Source organism: Cucurbita pepo, chromosome 1 (genome assembly GCF_057944985.1).
Source record: "Cucurbita pepo subsp. pepo isolate OVF chromosome 1, ASM5794498v1, whole genome shotgun sequence".
NCBI classification, from domain to species: domain Eukaryota; kingdom Viridiplantae; phylum Streptophyta; class Magnoliopsida; order Cucurbitales; family Cucurbitaceae; genus Cucurbita; species Cucurbita pepo.
Genome location: NC_141798.1, coordinates 2202032 through 2220748, shown reverse-complemented (window position 1 = coordinate 2220748; position 18717 = coordinate 2202032). Strand labels below are relative to the sequence as shown.

Below are 18717 nucleotides of genomic sequence, written 5' to 3'. Positions count from 1 at the left end.
TTTACCAAAATGCCCCCATGGAGACAAGTTAGGATTTTATACCTTTCTTCTCTACAAATCATTCTCATTAATATTCTTCCATTAAAAATTGAAAATATTTTTCTTTAAATAAAAAATTAAATATTTGTATGTGTTCGACGGACACAAAACTAATGTCACACAATCGTTATCCTGGAATTAAACAAAATAAATATAATTATCTGCCACTTATCATTTTCTTATTTAAATAAAATAAATATAATTGTAAATACGGTTGATTTGTTTGTTAAATTAGAATAATGATATAATTATTATTATATTATTATTATAAGAGTGGGATCGTGACAGTAAATAATTTGATTAAATAATTAAAAAACTCTAATTTGAATTGTGTTAAAATAAAACCCATTGGGGACAGACACAAAAACCTCCGCCTGCAATTGAAATCAGAGCTCACACTTTCTTCCTCTCCTTCTTCTTCTTCTTCCATGGCTCCTCCTCTCTCTTCTATTTCCCGCCCCTTTTCTTCCCCAATTACGAACCCTAATATCAATTTCACACACAGATACACTCTTCCATTACGCACACAAACTCTACGTTTCACTTCAAATTCTTCGTCTTCATCGTCGCCTCCACAGCCGCCACCGCCGGATCCCATTCCCGAGAAGAAGTCCTTCGCTGTAGCCACCGGGGACCTCTTATTGGGGCTGGCGGCGAGGTTGATTAGTCGTTCCTCCAAAAAAAGTTCGAATGGGGTTGCTATGTTTGAGAATCGCAGTGGAACCAAGAGCGAGTACGAGGAGAGAATTGGAGCGGTGGTTGAGGATGAGATTCAGCCTGATGTAGTGTGGGAGCAGCGGATTAAGGATGTTAAGGCTGAGCGAGAGCGGCGAGTCGTTACCAGTCCAGGGTTTAGCTTCTCTGCCGCTGGTTTGTTGTTTCCATATCATCTTGGAGTTGCGAAATTTCTCATTGAACATAGCTATATCAAGGTTCTTCTGATCCTTTTTACATTTCTTCTTAACGTGTTCGAGAATTTTGGTTGTGATTCCCTTTGTGTCTCTGTTGATGGGTTTTGTTGAACTCTGAATTGATGATATGCTTCAATTGGAAGCAATTGGTCTTCTGGAAGAGTAGGGATTTATAAGAATTCATTGTTTTTTATATATATGCTGTGGAATATGAATTTTCTCCGGCTCCGGCTCTCTTAGCGTTTAAGAAAATATTTACCAGCATAAACATGTAGCTAAAAATTCCATTACTTACCTAATCCTGGATGCTTAAGTTTAGCAGTATGAATGTTCTACATTTGAAGTTTATTGATTGCAATTTGCTAGTTGGAAATGCAACTAGAAAGGTTTGTTTTTATAAGTACTTTGAATGTATTGCCATTCAGATGTCACTGGATTATAGGTGTCCATTTAACAGCGAAAAAATGGAGAAGGGAGCGGGCAGATGTTTCTCTCCGTTAGCCAAATGAGGCTAGGGCCGGGGATTATATTCTCCGTCCCTGTTCCCAGCCTTTGTATACATCAAAACTAATACACGAATCTAGCCTATTATATATTTATATTATATTGTACACATATATATCTTGCTTCGATTTAAGTTGAGTTAGTATGTTTATTTTCTAAAAGTGTTTTAGACTTGTATTATTAAAATTTGAATTTTTAGAAATTAGATTGGTAGGACATTATACGGATATATTAAGATGTTTAACATTTTTTAGAAATTAATGTTGAAAAATGAAAATTACCCATTAAACCGTTTATTTAAAGGAATAATTTTAAAAATATTATAATAGTAACGGGAAAAAATTCCTCACGGGAACCCGGTCCCAGAAATCTCCATGAAAATAAATGGTGAATTTCACAAAAATGTGGATTAAAATAGGCGGCGGGGAAGGCTTCTTTGTCCCTGCCTCACCCCGTGGACATCTCTAGTTGTTATAGAATGAACAAATGTTTTAGACTTTTAGTTAAAGCTTGAAGTTAGGAGAGAAAATGTCTCAGGAGGGTTTGCTACTGTTTTGTGATGCACATATTTATCTTGCTCTTTCGTTTATCTTCTTGTGGTACTGAAGTGTTTGTAATTATATAGGAAACGACTCCATTAGCTGGAGCTTCAGCTGGTGCCATTGTCTGTGCCGTTATTGCCTCTGGAGCCAGTATGAAGGAGGCTTTAGAAGCTACTAAACTTCTGGCCGAAGACTGCAGGAGTAGAGGGACTGCATTTCGCCTTGGGGTATATCTCTGGTGAAGTAGGCCATTTCATTCATTTTCTTTATTGTTTGTGGTAAAATCTTGAGTGGAAAGACCTATCGCTTGAATTTCATTTAGAAGAACTCCATTTCCTTTTTATTCCTGATATTTGTATATCGTGTATCGTAAGTTTCAATTTATCCTCTTGGTCTAGGATCATTGTGAAATGGGAGATTTGCAACTCATCTACTGGTTTGAATTTTGATGTTTTCTCATTTAAATCCTCAGGCTGTACTCAGGGAAGTTCTTGAAAAGTTTCTTCCAGATGATGTACATATTAGGTGCAATGGAAGGGTCCGTGGTATGCATCCTCCCTATTCATTCTCTTTGGTCTCCGAACAAAATCACCAGAAGAAAGGGGAAAATGTTATATTACTGTGACATCGATCAACTTGATTATTGCAATCTGAGTTTACTTTTGGTGGCTTTGATCTAATATATTTTTGTACATGTTATGTTGTAAAATGAGACGATATATGCATAAGATTGGCCTAAATAATTAATATTACAATGAAGAAACTAGGTGCTTGGTTGGTTCATCGGCAAGCTCATTTATTTTTATATATCTCTTATGTTACAGTTGCTGTTACTCAAGTTTTTTGGAGGCCGAGAGGCTTGTTGGTGGATCAGTTTGATTCAAAAGATGATCTCATCAATGCAGTTTTCACTTCTTCCTTTATTCCAGGGTGGGTATTTTAGTTTCACATCCTCTTGAATGTTCTTACTTTTCCAGTTGGGTAAATGACGCTGAGCTGAAATAACGCTTTTGTGTAGATACCTAGCACCAAGACCCGTCACCGTCTTTCGGAATAGACTATGCATTGATGGTGGTCTAACATTGTTCATGCCACCTACTTCTGCCTCACAAACGGTATTTACTTGATAAATTTCTCAATGGTTTTTCGTATTTCAGTCACCCTGAAATTTTGCTTTTGGACGGTGTCGCAGGTGCGTGTATGTGCTTTCCCCGCTACCCGATTGGGCTTTGAAGGGATTGGGATCAGTCCAGACTGCAACCCTGAAAACAGAGCTGGGCCAAGAGAGGTAAATGAGTTCGACAAAGCTCGTCCAACAAGTAGATACATTGTTGTTTTCTCTTTGTAGTTTGATCAAACTCTTGCATGTTCTGCATCATATCAGCTTTTCAACTGGGCTCTTGAACCAGCAGAAGATTACATTCTAGACCATCTCTTTGACCTCGGATATCAAGATGCAGCTGTTTGGGCCAAGGATAATCCTGTTGAAAAGCTGGTGGAAGACGAAAGGCTCGGTTGAGGACACGGTTGTAACTAGCTGAAGCATAAAATTATGATGGCGAATCAATCTAAATGGAAGATGTTGCAGGCTTGGTGGTAAGTGCATGCCTTAAACCCAAAACTTTTTGGATTGCTGCTGATCTTACTGCCTCAAAATGGTTAGATACACATATATGAATCCCTTTAACAGAATAGAACAAAAGCCTTCATTCATGAATGTGAAGATAAAAATAATTATACAGGTAGATATCAAAAGTCCTGAGTTTATGATGGCCAAGTACAACATTCTCAGGATTTACATGTGCATTTTGCTGCTATTTTATTACATTCTCAGTACAAGAACAACATTCTTGTATTTTGTTTTCTTCATACAGTACATATATATATATATATATCATTTCTTTTTCTTTGAACATCTTTCCATCTGAATTGGAAATAAATTGGTTGCATTAGTTGATTGTTTTTTTCTTTCCTTTTTCCCTTTTGTTGTCTCCATGTTGGTTGGCTTTGTTTTTGTACAGCTCTCTAAATTTTCTTTCTTTTCAATGAAAGCTGTTTTCTTCATTCAAGAAAAGGTATATTGGTTCAGTTTGATTAGTCAATCCGTAGGCAATAGAGTCGATCTGTCAATAGGTACAAACAAATATAATGAATCACATAGATAAGCCCTTACTAGTGCGCGGGGGCGGGGGAAGTCTGAAGGGGATGAATGTCTGAGCGGTTGGAAAGAGTCGGTCTTGAAAATGGAAGTATTAATTGGATTACGGGGGAAGCCTGAAGGGGATGAATGTCTAAGCGGTTGGAAAGAGTCGGTCTTGAGAATCGAAGTATTAATTGGATTACCGGGGTTTGAATCCCGATGTAGCTTCCAGTATCATATTTATAATTTAATATTTTGGGAGAGAAAAAAAAAAAAAAAAGGCAGAACTTGATTATTCTTCCTGGCTTACACGTTTTGAGAGCTCATCAAACAACTCATCAAAACTCCTTAGACATTCATACCCCTTCCATAGATGTGGCCGCATTTCTCGCAAAAATGCAGGTCACCAAAACACATAATTAAACATCTTCTAATCTCAGAACAACAAGAACACAAGCACACTTTCCAACATTAGAAAAGAAACAAAGCCTTAATTAAGAACTAATTCATATAGGAATCAGCTTATTAATTATAAAAGTTTCTTGCGAGCTTTAATGGCGATCTTCATGCCAGCCCTGCAGTGGCCAGGGTAGCTGCAGATGAAATAGTTGTATCCTTCGACAAGCCTGATTCTGTCTTTTCCTGTTTGGTAAACCTTTGCGTCTCTTGTTTTTAGGCACCAATTGTAAGCCACTCTGTTCTTCAACGCCACCACGTTGTGTGCCATTGCTGGATAGTTGAATACTGCAATGCATTTTTGTGAGAATGGATTCAATAAAAGTGATTTTTAGATATTGTCTTCTTTGGACTTTCCCTTTCGGGCTTCTCCCATGGCTTTTAAAATGCGTTTGCTAGGGAGAGGTTTCCACACCCTTATAAAGTGTTTCGTTCTCCTCCCCAACCGATAAGAGATTTCACAGAAAGAAAGTGTTTTTTTGGACATATGTAAATTTTGCGTAGACAAGTATGTAAACGATGAACTTACCAAGAACGTCACCAGCACGGAAAGTCTTTCCCTTAGTCCAGTTAGTAACATTAAAGGTCCATCCTTTGGAACCTCCAACAAAGTAATACTTAGCCTGAGCCATCTCACAGTGGATGAAGAACAGGCAAAGCAACAAAGTGATAGCCATTGCACTGCCTCTTCCCTCCGCCATTGTTTTCTAAACTTTTTGAGTGTTTAGTGCTAAGGGAGCTTTAAGAATGGAAAAAAAAAAAGATGAGATGAAAGGGAAGAGATTGCCCCTTTTTATACTCAAATTTTTTGAAAGCTTTTATTTTTAATTATAAATTATTGAAAAAATTATGTTTTTTTTTTTTTTTTTTTTTTTTTTTTTTTTTTTAAATTATATATATATTTTTGAAGCTCAGATGGACTTTCACTCCATCCCCATGTGGGGATTTATTATGATTTGTATTAAAAATTAATTTTTGGTTGATTTTTTTAAACGAGGCAAGTTTGAGTCGAAGCCCAAACTCTCCTCGTCAACCTCACGAGGGATACACACCCTACATGCCCCCGCTCGTGCTATCGTATTACAACTCAATCTAGTCCCCTTTTAACCTATTTCAAAAAGAAATCAGTACCCTTCTTTAGCTTGGAGAAGGTAAGTCCTCGTTTCATTAAAAGGAATCTTGCTAACTTAAGCATTAGAGCGTGTATGACAAGCACCAGACTATATGCGCAAGTCATGTTCTTTCCTTTGATGATCACTAAACGCATAAGGCACGGGAAGGAATATTGATTACATTCCTACTTATTATTAAACAAATAATTACTTTTAGATCCACACATTAAGGAATTTTAAATTATAATTTCATACTTAAAATTTGTTTAATCAAAGACTACTAATTTCCTAAATTCTTCTATATAAAAAAAAATATTGATTTCTTAGTATATGACAATAGTATAGTGAATAGTTCGATAAGGTTTCTAAATAGAAAAAAGATTGAGTTTCGAAAGGCATAGTACTTCCGCTCGGGTCGAGGCTACTACTCAACCCTAAGCTGGCTCAAAGAAGAGCGGGAAACTTCTTTTTGGCTATTTCGTTGTATATTATTTTTATTTCTTTAGTTAACTATTATTAAAAATAACTTTTCTACTCGTGTTTTTTTTTTTTTTTTTAACTAGTTGAATTTTTTGAAATTTCTATCCAAAATTTAAAATTTTTGTTTTGAGAAGTTTAATTAATTTAATTTAATTAAATCACAAATTTCAAAAAGTCAAACAAAAATGGTTGCCTTAGGAATTGGCCCTATGACTTTAATACAGCTTAGCACGTTGTGTCTAGTCTAATGGTCAACCTAGGAAATGTCTAAAATTGTTTTTTTTTAAAAAAAAAAAAATTATTTTTAAAGAAAATAAATATGTAAAATAGTTGACTTAAAAACCGTCCAATATAGCAACATAATATGTTCATTTTGTCAAATTATTACATTAATTGTTTAAAGTAAAAATTAAAAAGATAAACTTTAAATTAATAATAATTCATAGGTTCGAACCAATTGGACTAAGATTTTAAAGACGACATAGGGTGACATCAATGATAGAATTGGTGCGACTCGATGATAGAATTGGTGCGACTCGATTTCACTTGATGGGTTAATATTTTAGATCATTCTGAATATTTTTATTTGATTAACGTGTTGTTTTCTCGAGTCGTCAACAAAAAAAAAGTTAATAGCTTTGCTACTAGAACATCTCAAGGGCTAAGTTGGATGGTTCCTGTTGCTCGAGATATTTTGTATCATTGTTTATTAAGTAATCCTATATTGCATAAAAATCGTGATAATTATTCCTAAACAAGTACAAAAAATAGAGCAAGATTAGAAGATCAACTCCAAACGAAAAATTTCCGAGATAACAATCACAACCTAATTATGTAAATTCAACGACCAAAAGGGTATCGTAACCGGGTCAAATTTATTTCATAACTCCGTCACACACGCGTATAAGAACATATAGTTGTGAACAAAAAGACATAAAATTGGACAAGACATGAAACAAAAAGACATGAAGAGAGTGTACTTATTATTGATTGATGATGTTTGAGATTAAACCCTTTTGAATGATCAATCAGCTGAAATGGAAAGCTTCATGCCCATTTGGCAGTGCCCTGGGAAGCTGCAGATCAAGTAGTTCATGCCCTTCAAAAGCTTGATTTCATCCTTTCCTGAACGATGAACTGTGGCTCCTATGGGGTTAACCAAGCACCAATTGTAGCCCACTTTGTCCACCACCACCACATTGTGCACTGATGGTGTGTAGTTGAATGCTGCATTAAACATGCGACATAATAGGTTAATAATATTCTCGACATTGTTAACACATATATCATAAACTAAGAAGTCAGACGTTCAAATCTTTCACCTACTGTTACTTGTTAAGAATCACGACTCTCCATAATAGTACGATATTGTCCACTTTGAGCATAAGCTCTCGTGACTTTGCTTTGGACTTCCCCAAAAGGCCTCATACCAATGGAGATAGTATTCCTCACTTATAAACCCATGATCTTCCACTAAATTAACCAACGTGGGACTCACTCTCATTAATCCTCAACTACTAATATAGTGTTTGTTATTAGAGATGTTCATTTAACCTAATTTTATGAGAACCTGCCTCGAACAGGGTAGGGGGAGGAACAAAATTCACGTGGGAACTCTATCCCCGTGAATCTCCTCACCCCCAGGTCGCGGATATCATCCAAAACCATGCAAGATTCAAAAAATTCATGAAGAACAAGAGTAATACCAAGAACATCGCCAGCTTGGAAGGTCTTTCCAATAGGCCAAGAGGAGACATTAAAGGTCCATCCAAGGTCATCTCCGACCGTGTGAATGGCGGCGCTGCCCACCTCCGGTTGCTGCAACAACAACACCAAGCACAACATCACTGTGCCCATAGCTGCAGCCCCTCTCATTCTTTCACCCATTAATCTCTCAACACAGACACAAAGAGCTTGATGAGTTCGATGAGTTCGATGAGTTTGAGAATAATAAGGTTGTCTTTTTATAGCTCAATAGTTTGAACAATGTTGGGACAAAAAAGGCTTCAAATTTGGTAAATTTACACTCAAATGACATTCCTTTCACACTTTTTGTTGTTGTTTTTTACTCATAATTAACAAATTAAGAGTTGGTGATTTTGACAATATGATCCATTTGATTTGAATTTGGTTACATGAATGTTCTAAAATGAAATTGACTCAACAACCCACCATTCATATATACAATTTTTTCAATAACTAACCACCAAAATCTGCCAAACCCACAATCTCCTTATTGTTGAACGTTCGAAGAAACCCGAGATTAGATTTAGCCTTTTTTATTCTAACGAGTATCATAAGTCATTGACATCTGAGTCAAAAAGGGTTATGTATGAATGAACGAATATCACATCGAAACGTATGAGTCATAAGTCGTTCATGTTTCTTTGTTATGGTTCAAGCATAAGGACTCTGAAGGTAACTGTACTTGGCTTAAAGTCCGTCTAAATTTTTTTCTTACGAGCCAGGACTCAACGTTGTAAAAACATATTTATTGGTCTTTTTGAGGTTATGACCCGACTCTCGTTAAATGTGTCTTTGATACCATTGACAACATCGTTACATGTAATCTTGCTTATTTCTTAGCTTTTGAATGATGCACGCTCTTTTTGATGTGTTGGATGATGAACGATGGTTGAGTCGTTTCTTTACCAAAAGAAGATTAAAAAGAGAGAGTGTGGAGTAATGATATGGGTGATGACCCTTTTACAAGTGGGGAGTTGGGGTGATGATGTAATGGACCATTAATGCCACAAACTTTCTTTTGTTATAAAATTACCCGTTGTAATTATGATCGAGATCGATTTTTTAATGTGGGTTTGTTCGGTTTTCACTCTTTCGTTAACTCGAGTCTTCAAGGCAAATACATTGCAGTGACCTCGAGCAATAAATTTTTTCAATCATAAGTTACGTTATAGTAATGGACTGTGACATCCCACATCGATTGGAAATAGTAACGAATCTACAGGACATTGGGGAGGAGAACGAAACATTCTTTAACATACACGTTTTGAAAACTATGAGAAAAACTCGAAAGAAGAAGCTCAAACAGGACAATATGTCTGTTAGATGTGGATTTAAGCTGTTACAGGATGAGAGAACAAAGATCGAACCGATTAGATGTAATATTTAATTTCATTAACGGTGGAGTTGAGCCGTTACAAGGTGAGGGATCAAAGATCGAACCATTAAGTAAATTTATTCGACACGACTCAAGTAGAAAACAAGCACTCGTATTGTTTAAACGATTATTCAAGCAGCATTAATGGCGATCTTCATTCCACTTTGGCAGTGGCCTGGGAGACTGCAAATGAAGTAGTTTTGTCCCTTCACCAGCTTGATCTGGTCCTTTCCTGTTCCAAAAACTTTGGAGCCCCTTGGAGCCACGCACCCACTGTACCCAGCTCTGCTCACAGCCACCACATTGTGTGCAGCAGGGCTGTAATTGAACACTGCACTAACACATAACCTTAGAGAACGAGTACGTGTCAATTATTTGGGAGCTAAGCTAAACTAAGTTAAGCAGGCTTACCAAGGGTATCCCCTGCACGAAAGCGCTTCCCCTTGGGCCAGGACGCGACATTAAAGGTCCAGCCTTGAGCACCGCCGACAGTGTAAACAGCTGCACGAGCCATCGCTGAGAATTGGAGCACCAACAAGCACACCATCACTGCACCCATCACTGCACTGCCTCTTCCCTGAGCCATTGGTTCTAATTTCTAAGCCAAAGGGCTCGAATTGAGGTGGTAATGGTGTGGGAAATGGATGAGAAGGGGAGGCTTTTATAAATGGGGGAGTTGGGGTTAACTTTATATTATAAAATCATGATGAAGACGGGAAAAAATCAATGTGGGTTTGGTACGTTTTCATTTCCATATTGATTTTTAACCACTTAGGTCCCGTCTCATTATTTCTCGTAACAAACATGGAATCTCACAATCCACCCGTTTTGAAAGCCAGCAACTTGTTCATACACTGCTAGTTGTTTGTCTCCGATATTATTTGAAATAGCTCGAGCCCAATAAGCAGTTTAGAAGATTGTAACTATTTTAACGATGCCATCATCGATTTCTATTTTGCCTACCTGTTCGAGTCATATCAATCTGACGATATACTGTTAGTACCGACGAGTATCTCTTTTTTGCTGGGCAACGCTCCTGACTGTGATACATTCATAGCCACGGTGGAATCTTTGAACTTTCATGAGAAGAAACTCATCTTCTTCACCGTCAACGACAACTCCAATTTCTCCTCTTCTGGCGAATCTCATTGGAGCTTGCTTGTGTACTGCAGAAAGCGAAATTTATTCATGCATTACGATAGCCTTCACATGATGAATAACGAATCTGCGTTTGCCATTTACGAATCTGTTAATAGTTATATCAGTTATGATTCAGCTGAGTTCATGGAATGCCGAGCGCCTCGACAAAGGAACAGATATGATTGTGGATTGTACGTGATGGAGATTGCTAGAGTGATTTACGAGCGCTATTTCAACTTTGATCAGTTTCAAAACGAAGATGAAATTTGTGGGTCGTTTAACGTGGTCCAAAGTGTGAATTGTAAACATGTTGAGTCCGATATGCGGTCTGAAATGTTGCAGCTCATTTTAGGATTGAATCAATAAATCGATCTTTTTTTTCAACTACCTTTTAATATACCAAAATTTTTAACAAAATTTCAATACATATTTTTGTATATAAAAAATTGCTAAAAATATAGTTCAAAATCTATAATTATTGTTAGAATATACCAAAAAATTGAAATATACGAATTTAAAATATATAAAATTGGTTAGAAATATTATTCGAATACAATGTTAGATAAAATATATTAAAATTTCACAAACAAACGCAAACCAATCTATAATTATTGAAAACAAAAAATCAATAAAAAAGCACGAGCGAAAATGGTAACATATTAAAAATAACTAAATACAGACATTTCTTGAGAATCGGTTAAAGGAATAAAAAAAAAAAAAAATAAAATAAGAATAGATATTAATTTTAAGGTATTATATATAACACAAATAAAAAATATATAAAAATATTTTAATCGAAGTATGTAAATAGAATATGTTTCAAAATTATATATATATAATTTTAAAACATTGATCAAATAACTTAAATGTAAATTAATAGTATAAGATAAATAGAATATGTTTTAAATTAAAAATAGTATAAGATGTAGACTGGACTCAGTACCACTCAGACAAACCCATTAATACGGAAAGATTTTTAATATATTTTATATATTTTTATTTGGCTTGAGTCAACTCGAGGGTTTTATCATGAATTCGAAACCGAACCGATTCAGTTCGGATTCAGAAAAATGAACCCAACCCTACCCGAAATACTAATCCAACCCAACCCAACCCTTATAGTTCGGGTTGGGTTGGTCCGGGTTGTCGAGTTGAAAGTACACCCCTACAATTTGCAAATATAATTCAAAATTTTTATAATTTAAAATACTATAAATATTAATATAACAATACAAAAAAAATATATAGATATAATTTTAATATGAAGCAAATAATGCAAATTCATCCAAGATTTTGTTCAAGAACATCATGTCACAATATAATCTCGATTATAATCTTCTAAAACTAATTCTTTTTAATCTTGATTAATTCCTAATTGGTTTATGAACAGATGAACAGAGCATAAATATCACTCTTGCATCGTTGAAGCGTCGTTTTTAGGGGCAATTCTAAAAACAATCTCCGGAACGTAGCGGTGATTGACAAATTCTTACAGGGTTTCTCTAGTTTGCCGCTATTTTTCACAATCAACCTCGAAATTGAAGTTTGTTATTTTCTCCCTTTTGACTTATTATCATAAACCCTTGATTCTTCATCTTCAATTCTGTCAATTTTTTCTCAAAACTACGGGATTCTCTTATGTTCTTCGTGTAGATGGCTTCGACCCTTTTGAGTAAAACCCTTTTGGTTAATCGATTCGTTCATTCTTTCTCCTCTCCGTCTGGAAACACCCAGATTTTTACTTCCGTTTTCAGTGTAAGTCGAGTTGTTTGTTTATTTTGAATTTTTTCTATTTGGGGTTTTGAATTTGCTCTTATTATTATTGTTATTGTTCTTGTACTGTAGAAGAAATTGTTTCAGTTTCAAGCTAACTCAACCAATGTAGCATATAATCCGACTCGGCGATTCTCTTCTTTCATGGCTTCCTCTGTATCCACGCATAGAGCTCAGTTTTCATCGAAATCCTCCACCACTGATGATCCTGTTGTTTCCCCTGATTGGCTCCATTCTAATCTCAAACAGCCTGACTTGAAGGTCCGCTCGTGTTGGTTTTAACTTCAATTATGCTAATTGTGGAGCACTAGTTTTGATTTAGTTCTTATCTTTCCTTGATTTTTTTTCCAGTTTTGCACATTCCGTTTGTATAGTTTAATATGTATGTTAATCGAGTATTTGAAGTATTTGACATTATTAGAAATATGGGTACGGGAATTTGAACTTCGAACCTCGAGGGAAGAACTACATGTTAATTATTGTTGAGCTATGCTTACTTTAGTAGTTTATCTCGACTATTTGCCGTTTTCGTTGTTTATATGCGCTTAAAACCTGCAATATCGTCTGTTCCCAATACTTGGAAGTTTTCGGAATTGGGTTTGTTTGTTTATGTCTTTCTAAGAATGTTCTTGTTCATTGCTTATTAATATGATCTTGATCTTGATTAGACAAATTGTGAGTTGCAAGTCTGGTAGCTTTGTGTTTTGTATTTCTGAAACTGTTCTACCTTTTAAACTGCTCGATTTTCAGGTTTTAGATGCATCTTGGTACATGCCAGATGAACAGAGGAACCCTATTCAGGAATACCAGGTAGTTAATTTGGTTAATGTTTTGTGAATTACATTTTATATTATGTGGTGAAGTTTCAGTAATTTGTGTGGTTATGATTGTTACAGGTGGCTCATATCCCTGGTGCGCTTTTCTTCGATGTAGATGGAGTATCTGATCGAACTTCGAAGGTGAAACGGTCTCCTTTCGTTTTTTTCCCTTCAATATATCGTTGTTATATTTCGTCTACTTGTTTCAGTTGCCACATATGTTGCCATCAGAGGAAGCTTTTGCTGCTGTGGTCTCTGCTCTTGGCATTGACAACAAAGATGGTGTGGTTGTTTATGATGGCAAAGGACTTTTTAGTGCGGCTCGTGTTTGGTGGTAAGATGCAGAAATAAACGATTAACTTTGAAGAGATTATGTGTAACGGCCTAGGCCCACCGTGCGGTGTGCCAGCGAGAACGCTGGGCCCCTGAAGGGGGTGGATTGTGAGATCTCACATTGGCTGGATAGGGGAACGAAGCATTCCTTATAAGGATGTGGAAACCTCTCCCTAGTAAACGCGTTTTAAAACCTTAAGGGGAAGCCCAAAGAGGACAATATCTGCTAGCGGTGGACTGTTTATGATATTACGTTTATGATATTGTATGTGAAGTGAAGAAATAAATTTTGGTAATTGAAAATAGGATGTTCAGAGTATTTGGGCACGATAGAATTTGGGTGCTAGATGGAGGATTGCCGAAATGGCGTACGTTAGGATATGATGTTGAATCCAGTGCATCTGGTGATGCTATTTTGAAAGCTACTGCTGCAAGTGAGGCAATAGAGAGAATTTATCAGGGGCTAGCTGTAAGTTCATAATTTCATATGTTTTGTCCAATATTATATCTCTCTGAATCTTTGAGTTACTAGCCAAAATGGCGTACATTTTATTCTCGTTTTCAATTTTTTCTGGTATTGTTATTTTTCCACTTGTAACATCATTGTGCATAGGTTTCACGGTGCTCGGTTTGTTTTCTCAGGTCGGGCCAATTACATTTGAGACCAAGTTTCAGCCACATCTGGTCTGGGACCTCGAGAAGGTCAGGGTATTCATTACAAAGCTGTTAGTGTATTAGTGTTTAAGGATTCTTAATCATTGAAATTCGATTAGATATATGAACTCGTCGTTCATAGTGAATGTTAGGGGCATATATTAAGACTCTTTTGACAAAGTGATTATTGGTATCTGTTTGGCCCTCGAAATGTACTCGATTTTAAAATTATCATAGCGTTCGACTTCCAGCTGGGCAAGTTTTTAAGGATCTTTGAGTGCTAGTATGCATATAAATAGTCGAATGTAGTGCCAGTGCGTGCAAATAATCAATATAACTGTGTCGTAGAGGCATTTTAGATGGGAATGAGCCTTTATATGTTATTTTCTCGATTACGTGTTCCAGATTCAAGAGAATATTGCAGGAAGAACTCACCAACACATAGATGCTCGTTCAAAGGCCAGGTACTGTAGATTTGATAAAAATATTTGCTTTTGAATTAGGAATATTTCTTAGGTTGTTTTCATTTTTTTGCAGATTTGATGGGACTGTCCCAGAACCTCGGAAAGGAATCAGAAGTGGCCATGTTCCTGGCAGCAAGTGTATTCCTTTTGCCCAGGTTTGTATCAATATTAGTTCATTATGTTTGTCGTTCATAGTTAGAATTTGAAACACTTTTCACGTCGAACCGACTCTTTTTTCCTGGAGTTCAGATTTGGTTGTTCATATTGAAAATTTCAATCTGGTCCAAGTGTTAGATAGTATTAGTGGCACACTACCCGTCATTGGTCTGTTCGAATTCTGATTTTTTTGAGATCGTATATTCATAAGCTTCTATTTCTTATGACTGACGAAATGTGATTCTGTGAAGTATCTAGCTGGAAAGGAATAGACGTGTTTTTAAGGGTATAGCGTGTACTACCATTAGGACCGTTCGTGTGATTATCATTTATTTAAGGGTACAGCGGGTACTAGCAAAGACAAAAATGTAATGCCACCAAACCAATTGACATTTTCAGATGCTGGATAGTTCGCAGTCACTTTTACCCGCAGATCAGCTCAAGAAACGATTCGAACAAGAAGGTAAGAAACGATGAATGAAAAGGCATTCTTCAAGGGTATCGGGGTCCCAAAACTGTTTAACATAAGTGGATCCATGTTTGTGCAGGCATCTCTTTGGATAGCCCTGTTGTAACTTCTTGTGGCACTGGTGTTACTGCCTGCATTCTTGCATTGGTAAGTCCCTTGGTACTCACAATCTAAATGTTTGAAGGATTTAAGAGGCTGAAAGTAGTGAAAATTTGTGAATTTCAGGGCCTCCATCGGCTTGGGAAACAGGATGTTGCAGTTTATGATGGATCTTGGAGTGAATGGGGAGCTCATTCCGACACACCTGTTGACACTGCTACTTCATAAATGGTGCAGCATCCCTTCCTTCTCTTTACAAGCATTCTCCTTGTAAATGTTTAGTAGAGTTTATGTCTTTTTGAAAAGAAAGTTACCTGAGAAGAACTTCATTTACATTGGTGCTGTCTCCTCTGAAGTTGATTAGTGGAAATAAATTCATGTTCTATTGGCTGTTTGGGTTTGTGTTTTTTTTTAATGGAAATAGCTCTTGTACAACCTTCATTCACTGATGATGTAGGTTGAAGAAAACCTCGTTCCCTTATAACAATTCCGTTTGTCGAGAACTTCCATTTGTTGGTTCTCGAGTTGTCGACTTTAGTCTAGACTTTCCCATCTAAGAATGTTTTTGGAAAGCCTTCGGTGTCCTCTGCATAATTCTTCGACTTGTAAAGGAGGTTAAAAGTGAGCTAGACTATGGTTCGATTCGGAGGAGAGGATAAAAAGGTTAAGAGGAAGATAATGGACGAGAGACAAGAGATAAATGAAAGGGAGGTGGGAGTAAGAGAAGTTCTAATCATAAGTTCATTGTGAGATCTCATATCGGTTAGAAAAGGGAACAAAACAGGTGTGGATCCGTTGGAGAGCATATGAAACATTCCTTATAAGGGCTTGATTAAACTTGCAAGGCTGATGACTATACGTAATGGGTCATGTGAACATTCTTCATAAGGGCGTGATTAAACTTGTGAGCTGATGGCTATACGTAATGGGTCATACGAACATTCTTCATGGGTCATACGAACATTCTTCATGGGTCATACGAACATTCTTCATCAGGATGTGATTAAACTTGTGAGCTGACGACTATACGTAACGGGCTAAATCAAATAATATTTGATAGTGGTGGACTTGAACGACGGCTATACGTAATGGGCCAAATGAAACAATATTTGATAGTGGTAGACTTGAACCGTTGTCAGACCCGCTCACTTGTAATTTTAGCAACAAATTGAGGGCATTTTCGACAATCGTACAACCCTTCAAATAAATTGTATAAATACCGCAACAATGAACTCTTTTAGCTTTTGCTTGATTTCGAACCCTAACAATGGCGGCTTCAATCGAGTCTGTGCAATGCTTCGGCCGGAAGAAGACGGCAGTCGCTGTGACGTACTGCAAGCGCGGCCGAGGATTAATCAAGATCAATGGCTGCCCAATTGAGCTTGTCGAGCCAGAGATCTTGCGCTTCAAGGCTTACGAACCCATCCTCCTCCTCGGCCGCCATCGTTTCTCCGGCGTCGACATGCGAATCAGAGTCAAAGGCGGAGGCCACACCTCGCAGATCTATGCTATCCGTCAGAGCATTGCCAAGGCTCTTGTCGCCTTCTACCAGAAGTACGTCGACGAACAGAGCAAGAAGGAGATTAAGGACATTCTCGTCCGCTACGATCGGACTTTGCTCGTCGCCGATCCCAGACGTTGTGAGCCGAAGAAGTTTGGTGGTCGTGGAGCTCGTGCTAGGTTTCAGAAATCATATCGTTGATCTGAGATTTTTAGGCATCTATGGCAGAGAGTCGCTTGTTGGTAACGGTTATTTTTGGGATTTACGTTCTAATTACCTTCGGAGACATGAAATTTTGGATCTGTTTATGATTGTAGTATATGATAATTTGACATTGAGACTTGAGTTTTCTGATTCCTGAGATAATTGCAGCCAAAAGGCATTTTTGAATCGTCAGTTTTTTCTTCCAATCGTTAGTTGTTCATGTTAGACACAGAACACCCCTCATTCCTACCCTGCATCTCTTATGACATAAGAGCTACTTTACAGGTCGAAGACTGTCCTCACAAACCAGCAATTGGGTCTATTTACATACCTTTTGCTCATCCCAATTGAAGTTTTGAAGAGGTCATCCTATTTAGAACAATTTCAGAGTCAGCCTGCTGATGCTTCTTAAGCATTATACTTTTGTTGGTATAGATAGGATGTTATATACATTATGTTCTATATGTTTTCATACATCTTCTCCTCTCATAATCATATATCTACGTTGGGTTCTAGCCTGATCTAAGAAAACACATGGGAAGAGACTTGGTAAAGTAGTTATTAAGGTTCTGTTAGAGGAAGCTTTGGGAACTAGGGGTTAGTGTAGTTCATAGATTAGATAGAGGTTTCTTTTGGGAATGTGGGGAATTTTCTATTGTGTTATTTGCAAAGCCCTCCATAGGAGCTCTGATTGATTGTGACTGAGGCTTGCAGGACATATATCTTAGTCGATGTATACTGTCTTAGTTTAAACTACTACTCAAGATCCTGGCGTTCTTGTGGGTCTTTTTCTAGGTTAGTTTTGTTTATTATATTGGTGCTGCAACAAGGAGATCTATGCTGTTCTTGTGGGTCTTTTTTTAGGTTAGTTTTGTTTATTGTATTGGTGCTGCAACAAGGAGATCTATGCTTGTTCTTCGCATAGATTTGGCCATATGGAGGCATTGTTGGATATTTAAGGTGTTATAACAAGGTTTGGGTTTGAACTTTGAAGATTAGTCACCTTGGGTTTGGCTCAGCCAAGATGGATATCCAACCCACACATGAACTATATGGGCGAAACCCATAATTCATTAGAATTTGTTCTTGGTAATCTTGAACATGTGACTATTTAGTCCAATTTCTATAGATTTTTCCAATGACTAAATCAATCTCCCACATGGGTTTTAGAAGATTCACTAAAGTCCTAGATTATTACCTAGTTATCTCGAGTATGTTTTTTTTATACTACTACTATAGTGTTATGTGTACAAGTTGTCTGGGTTACTCGAGACTTTTAAACAGAAGAACACAATATTATAGGTTATGAACTTTAACGAGATTAAACTAACTAATGGATTATTACGATTATACGGTTATGTTATTTGATTATAAGAGGTGTCCACAAGCTATCTCGAAGACTTGCTACTATTATATACATGAAAGAAAATGTCACAAAGAAAGAGTTCGAAGAAAATGTCACAAAAAAAGAGAGAGGCTCGAGCCCCTTGAAAATATAGTAATTCACCAATGATTTCAATCCAAAATTTTCTCATTTCTAATGGTACCATTATAAAACATAAGTAGAAACTCAAATAGGAAACAAATGGTTATTTTATTTTTATTTTTCTTCTATAGTTTTAATTTGAGATGTAATATCAAAAAACGACAGTAGACATTAAATCGTTACTTTTAAAATTATAAAATTTATATTGAAAAATTTTAAATAGTAAAGACTAAATTGTAATATTTATAATTACAAAGTTTGCAAATTGGAAATAAGTATGTTGTCTTCCACACACACACACAAAAAAAAAAAAAA

At 36.6% G+C, this 18717-nt stretch overlaps 6 protein-coding genes across 10 annotated transcripts; 3 read left to right on the top strand and 3 right to left on the bottom strand.

The window, feature by feature from the left end:
- The first annotated feature begins 394 nt into the window (after window positions 1-394).
- LOC111777601 (Acyl transferase/acyl hydrolase/lysophospholipase superfamily protein) lies at window positions 395-3911 on the top strand. The gene is made up of 7 exons (XM_023657272.2): window positions 395-971; window positions 2080-2223; window positions 2469-2541; window positions 2821-2926; window positions 3015-3111; window positions 3189-3284; window positions 3381-3911. Exons 1-7 carry the CDS (start codon window positions 468-470, stop codon window positions 3513-3515), a joined length of 1155 nt encoding a protein of 384 aa, XP_023513040.1. The 5' UTR covers window positions 395-467; the 3' UTR covers window positions 3516-3911.
- A 496-nt stretch (window positions 3912-4407) lies between these two features.
- LOC111780077 (basic blue protein) lies at window positions 4408-5348 on the bottom strand. The gene is made up of 2 exons (XM_023660358.2): window positions 5122-5348; window positions 4408-4880 (listed from the first exon to the last, which is right to left on the bottom strand). The coding sequence occupies exons 1-2, from the start codon at window positions 5291-5293 to the stop codon at window positions 4666-4668; spliced, it is 387 nt and encodes a 128-aa protein (XP_023516126.1). The 5' UTR covers window positions 5294-5348; the 3' UTR covers window positions 4408-4665.
- A 1692-nt stretch (window positions 5349-7040) lies between these two features.
- On the bottom strand, window positions 7041-8106 carry LOC111778949 (basic blue protein). The gene is made up of 2 exons (XM_023658965.2): window positions 7891-8106; window positions 7041-7411 (listed from the first exon to the last, which is right to left on the bottom strand). Exons 1-2 carry the CDS (start codon window positions 8069-8071, stop codon window positions 7209-7211), a joined length of 384 nt encoding a protein of 127 aa, XP_023514733.1. The 5' UTR covers window positions 8072-8106; the 3' UTR covers window positions 7041-7208.
- A 1194-nt stretch (window positions 8107-9300) lies between these two features.
- Window positions 9301-9951, bottom strand: LOC111809861 (basic blue protein). Its single transcript, XM_023696322.2, has 2 exons — window positions 9717-9951; window positions 9301-9636 (listed from the first exon to the last, which is right to left on the bottom strand). Exons 1-2 carry the CDS (start codon window positions 9889-9891, stop codon window positions 9437-9439), a joined length of 375 nt encoding a protein of 124 aa, XP_023552090.1. The 5' UTR covers window positions 9892-9951; the 3' UTR covers window positions 9301-9436.
- Window positions 9952-11827: 1876 nt separating this feature from the next.
- LOC111795525 (thiosulfate/3-mercaptopyruvate sulfurtransferase 1, mitochondrial) lies at window positions 11828-15605 on the top strand. Of its 5 annotated transcripts, none has more exons than XM_023678024.2 (13): window positions 11828-11988; window positions 12099-12200; window positions 12294-12479; window positions 12969-13028; window positions 13115-13177; window positions 13246-13370; window positions 13676-13838; window positions 14012-14071; window positions 14429-14487; window positions 14561-14642; window positions 15043-15106; window positions 15192-15259; window positions 15338-15605. In XM_023678024.2, the coding sequence occupies exons 2-13, from the start codon at window positions 12099-12101 to the stop codon at window positions 15437-15439; spliced, it is 1134 nt and encodes a 377-aa protein (XP_023533792.2). In that variant the 5' UTR covers window positions 11828-11988; the 3' UTR covers window positions 15440-15605. The 5 variants fall into 5 exon arrangements, with proteins under 5 accessions (XP_023533792.2, XP_023533774.2, XP_086977915.1 ...); XM_023678006.2 differs by having other exon boundaries at window positions 12291-12479; XM_023678032.2 differs by having other exon boundaries at window positions 11858-12200.
- Window positions 15606-16443: 838 nt separating this feature from the next.
- LOC111795516 (small ribosomal subunit protein uS9) lies at window positions 16444-17108 on the top strand. The gene has a single exon (XM_023677997.2). It carries the CDS (start codon window positions 16479-16481, stop codon window positions 16911-16913), a length of 435 nt encoding a protein of 144 aa, XP_023533765.1. The 5' UTR covers window positions 16444-16478; the 3' UTR covers window positions 16914-17108.
- The last annotated feature ends 1609 nt before the right edge of the window (window positions 17109-18717 follow it).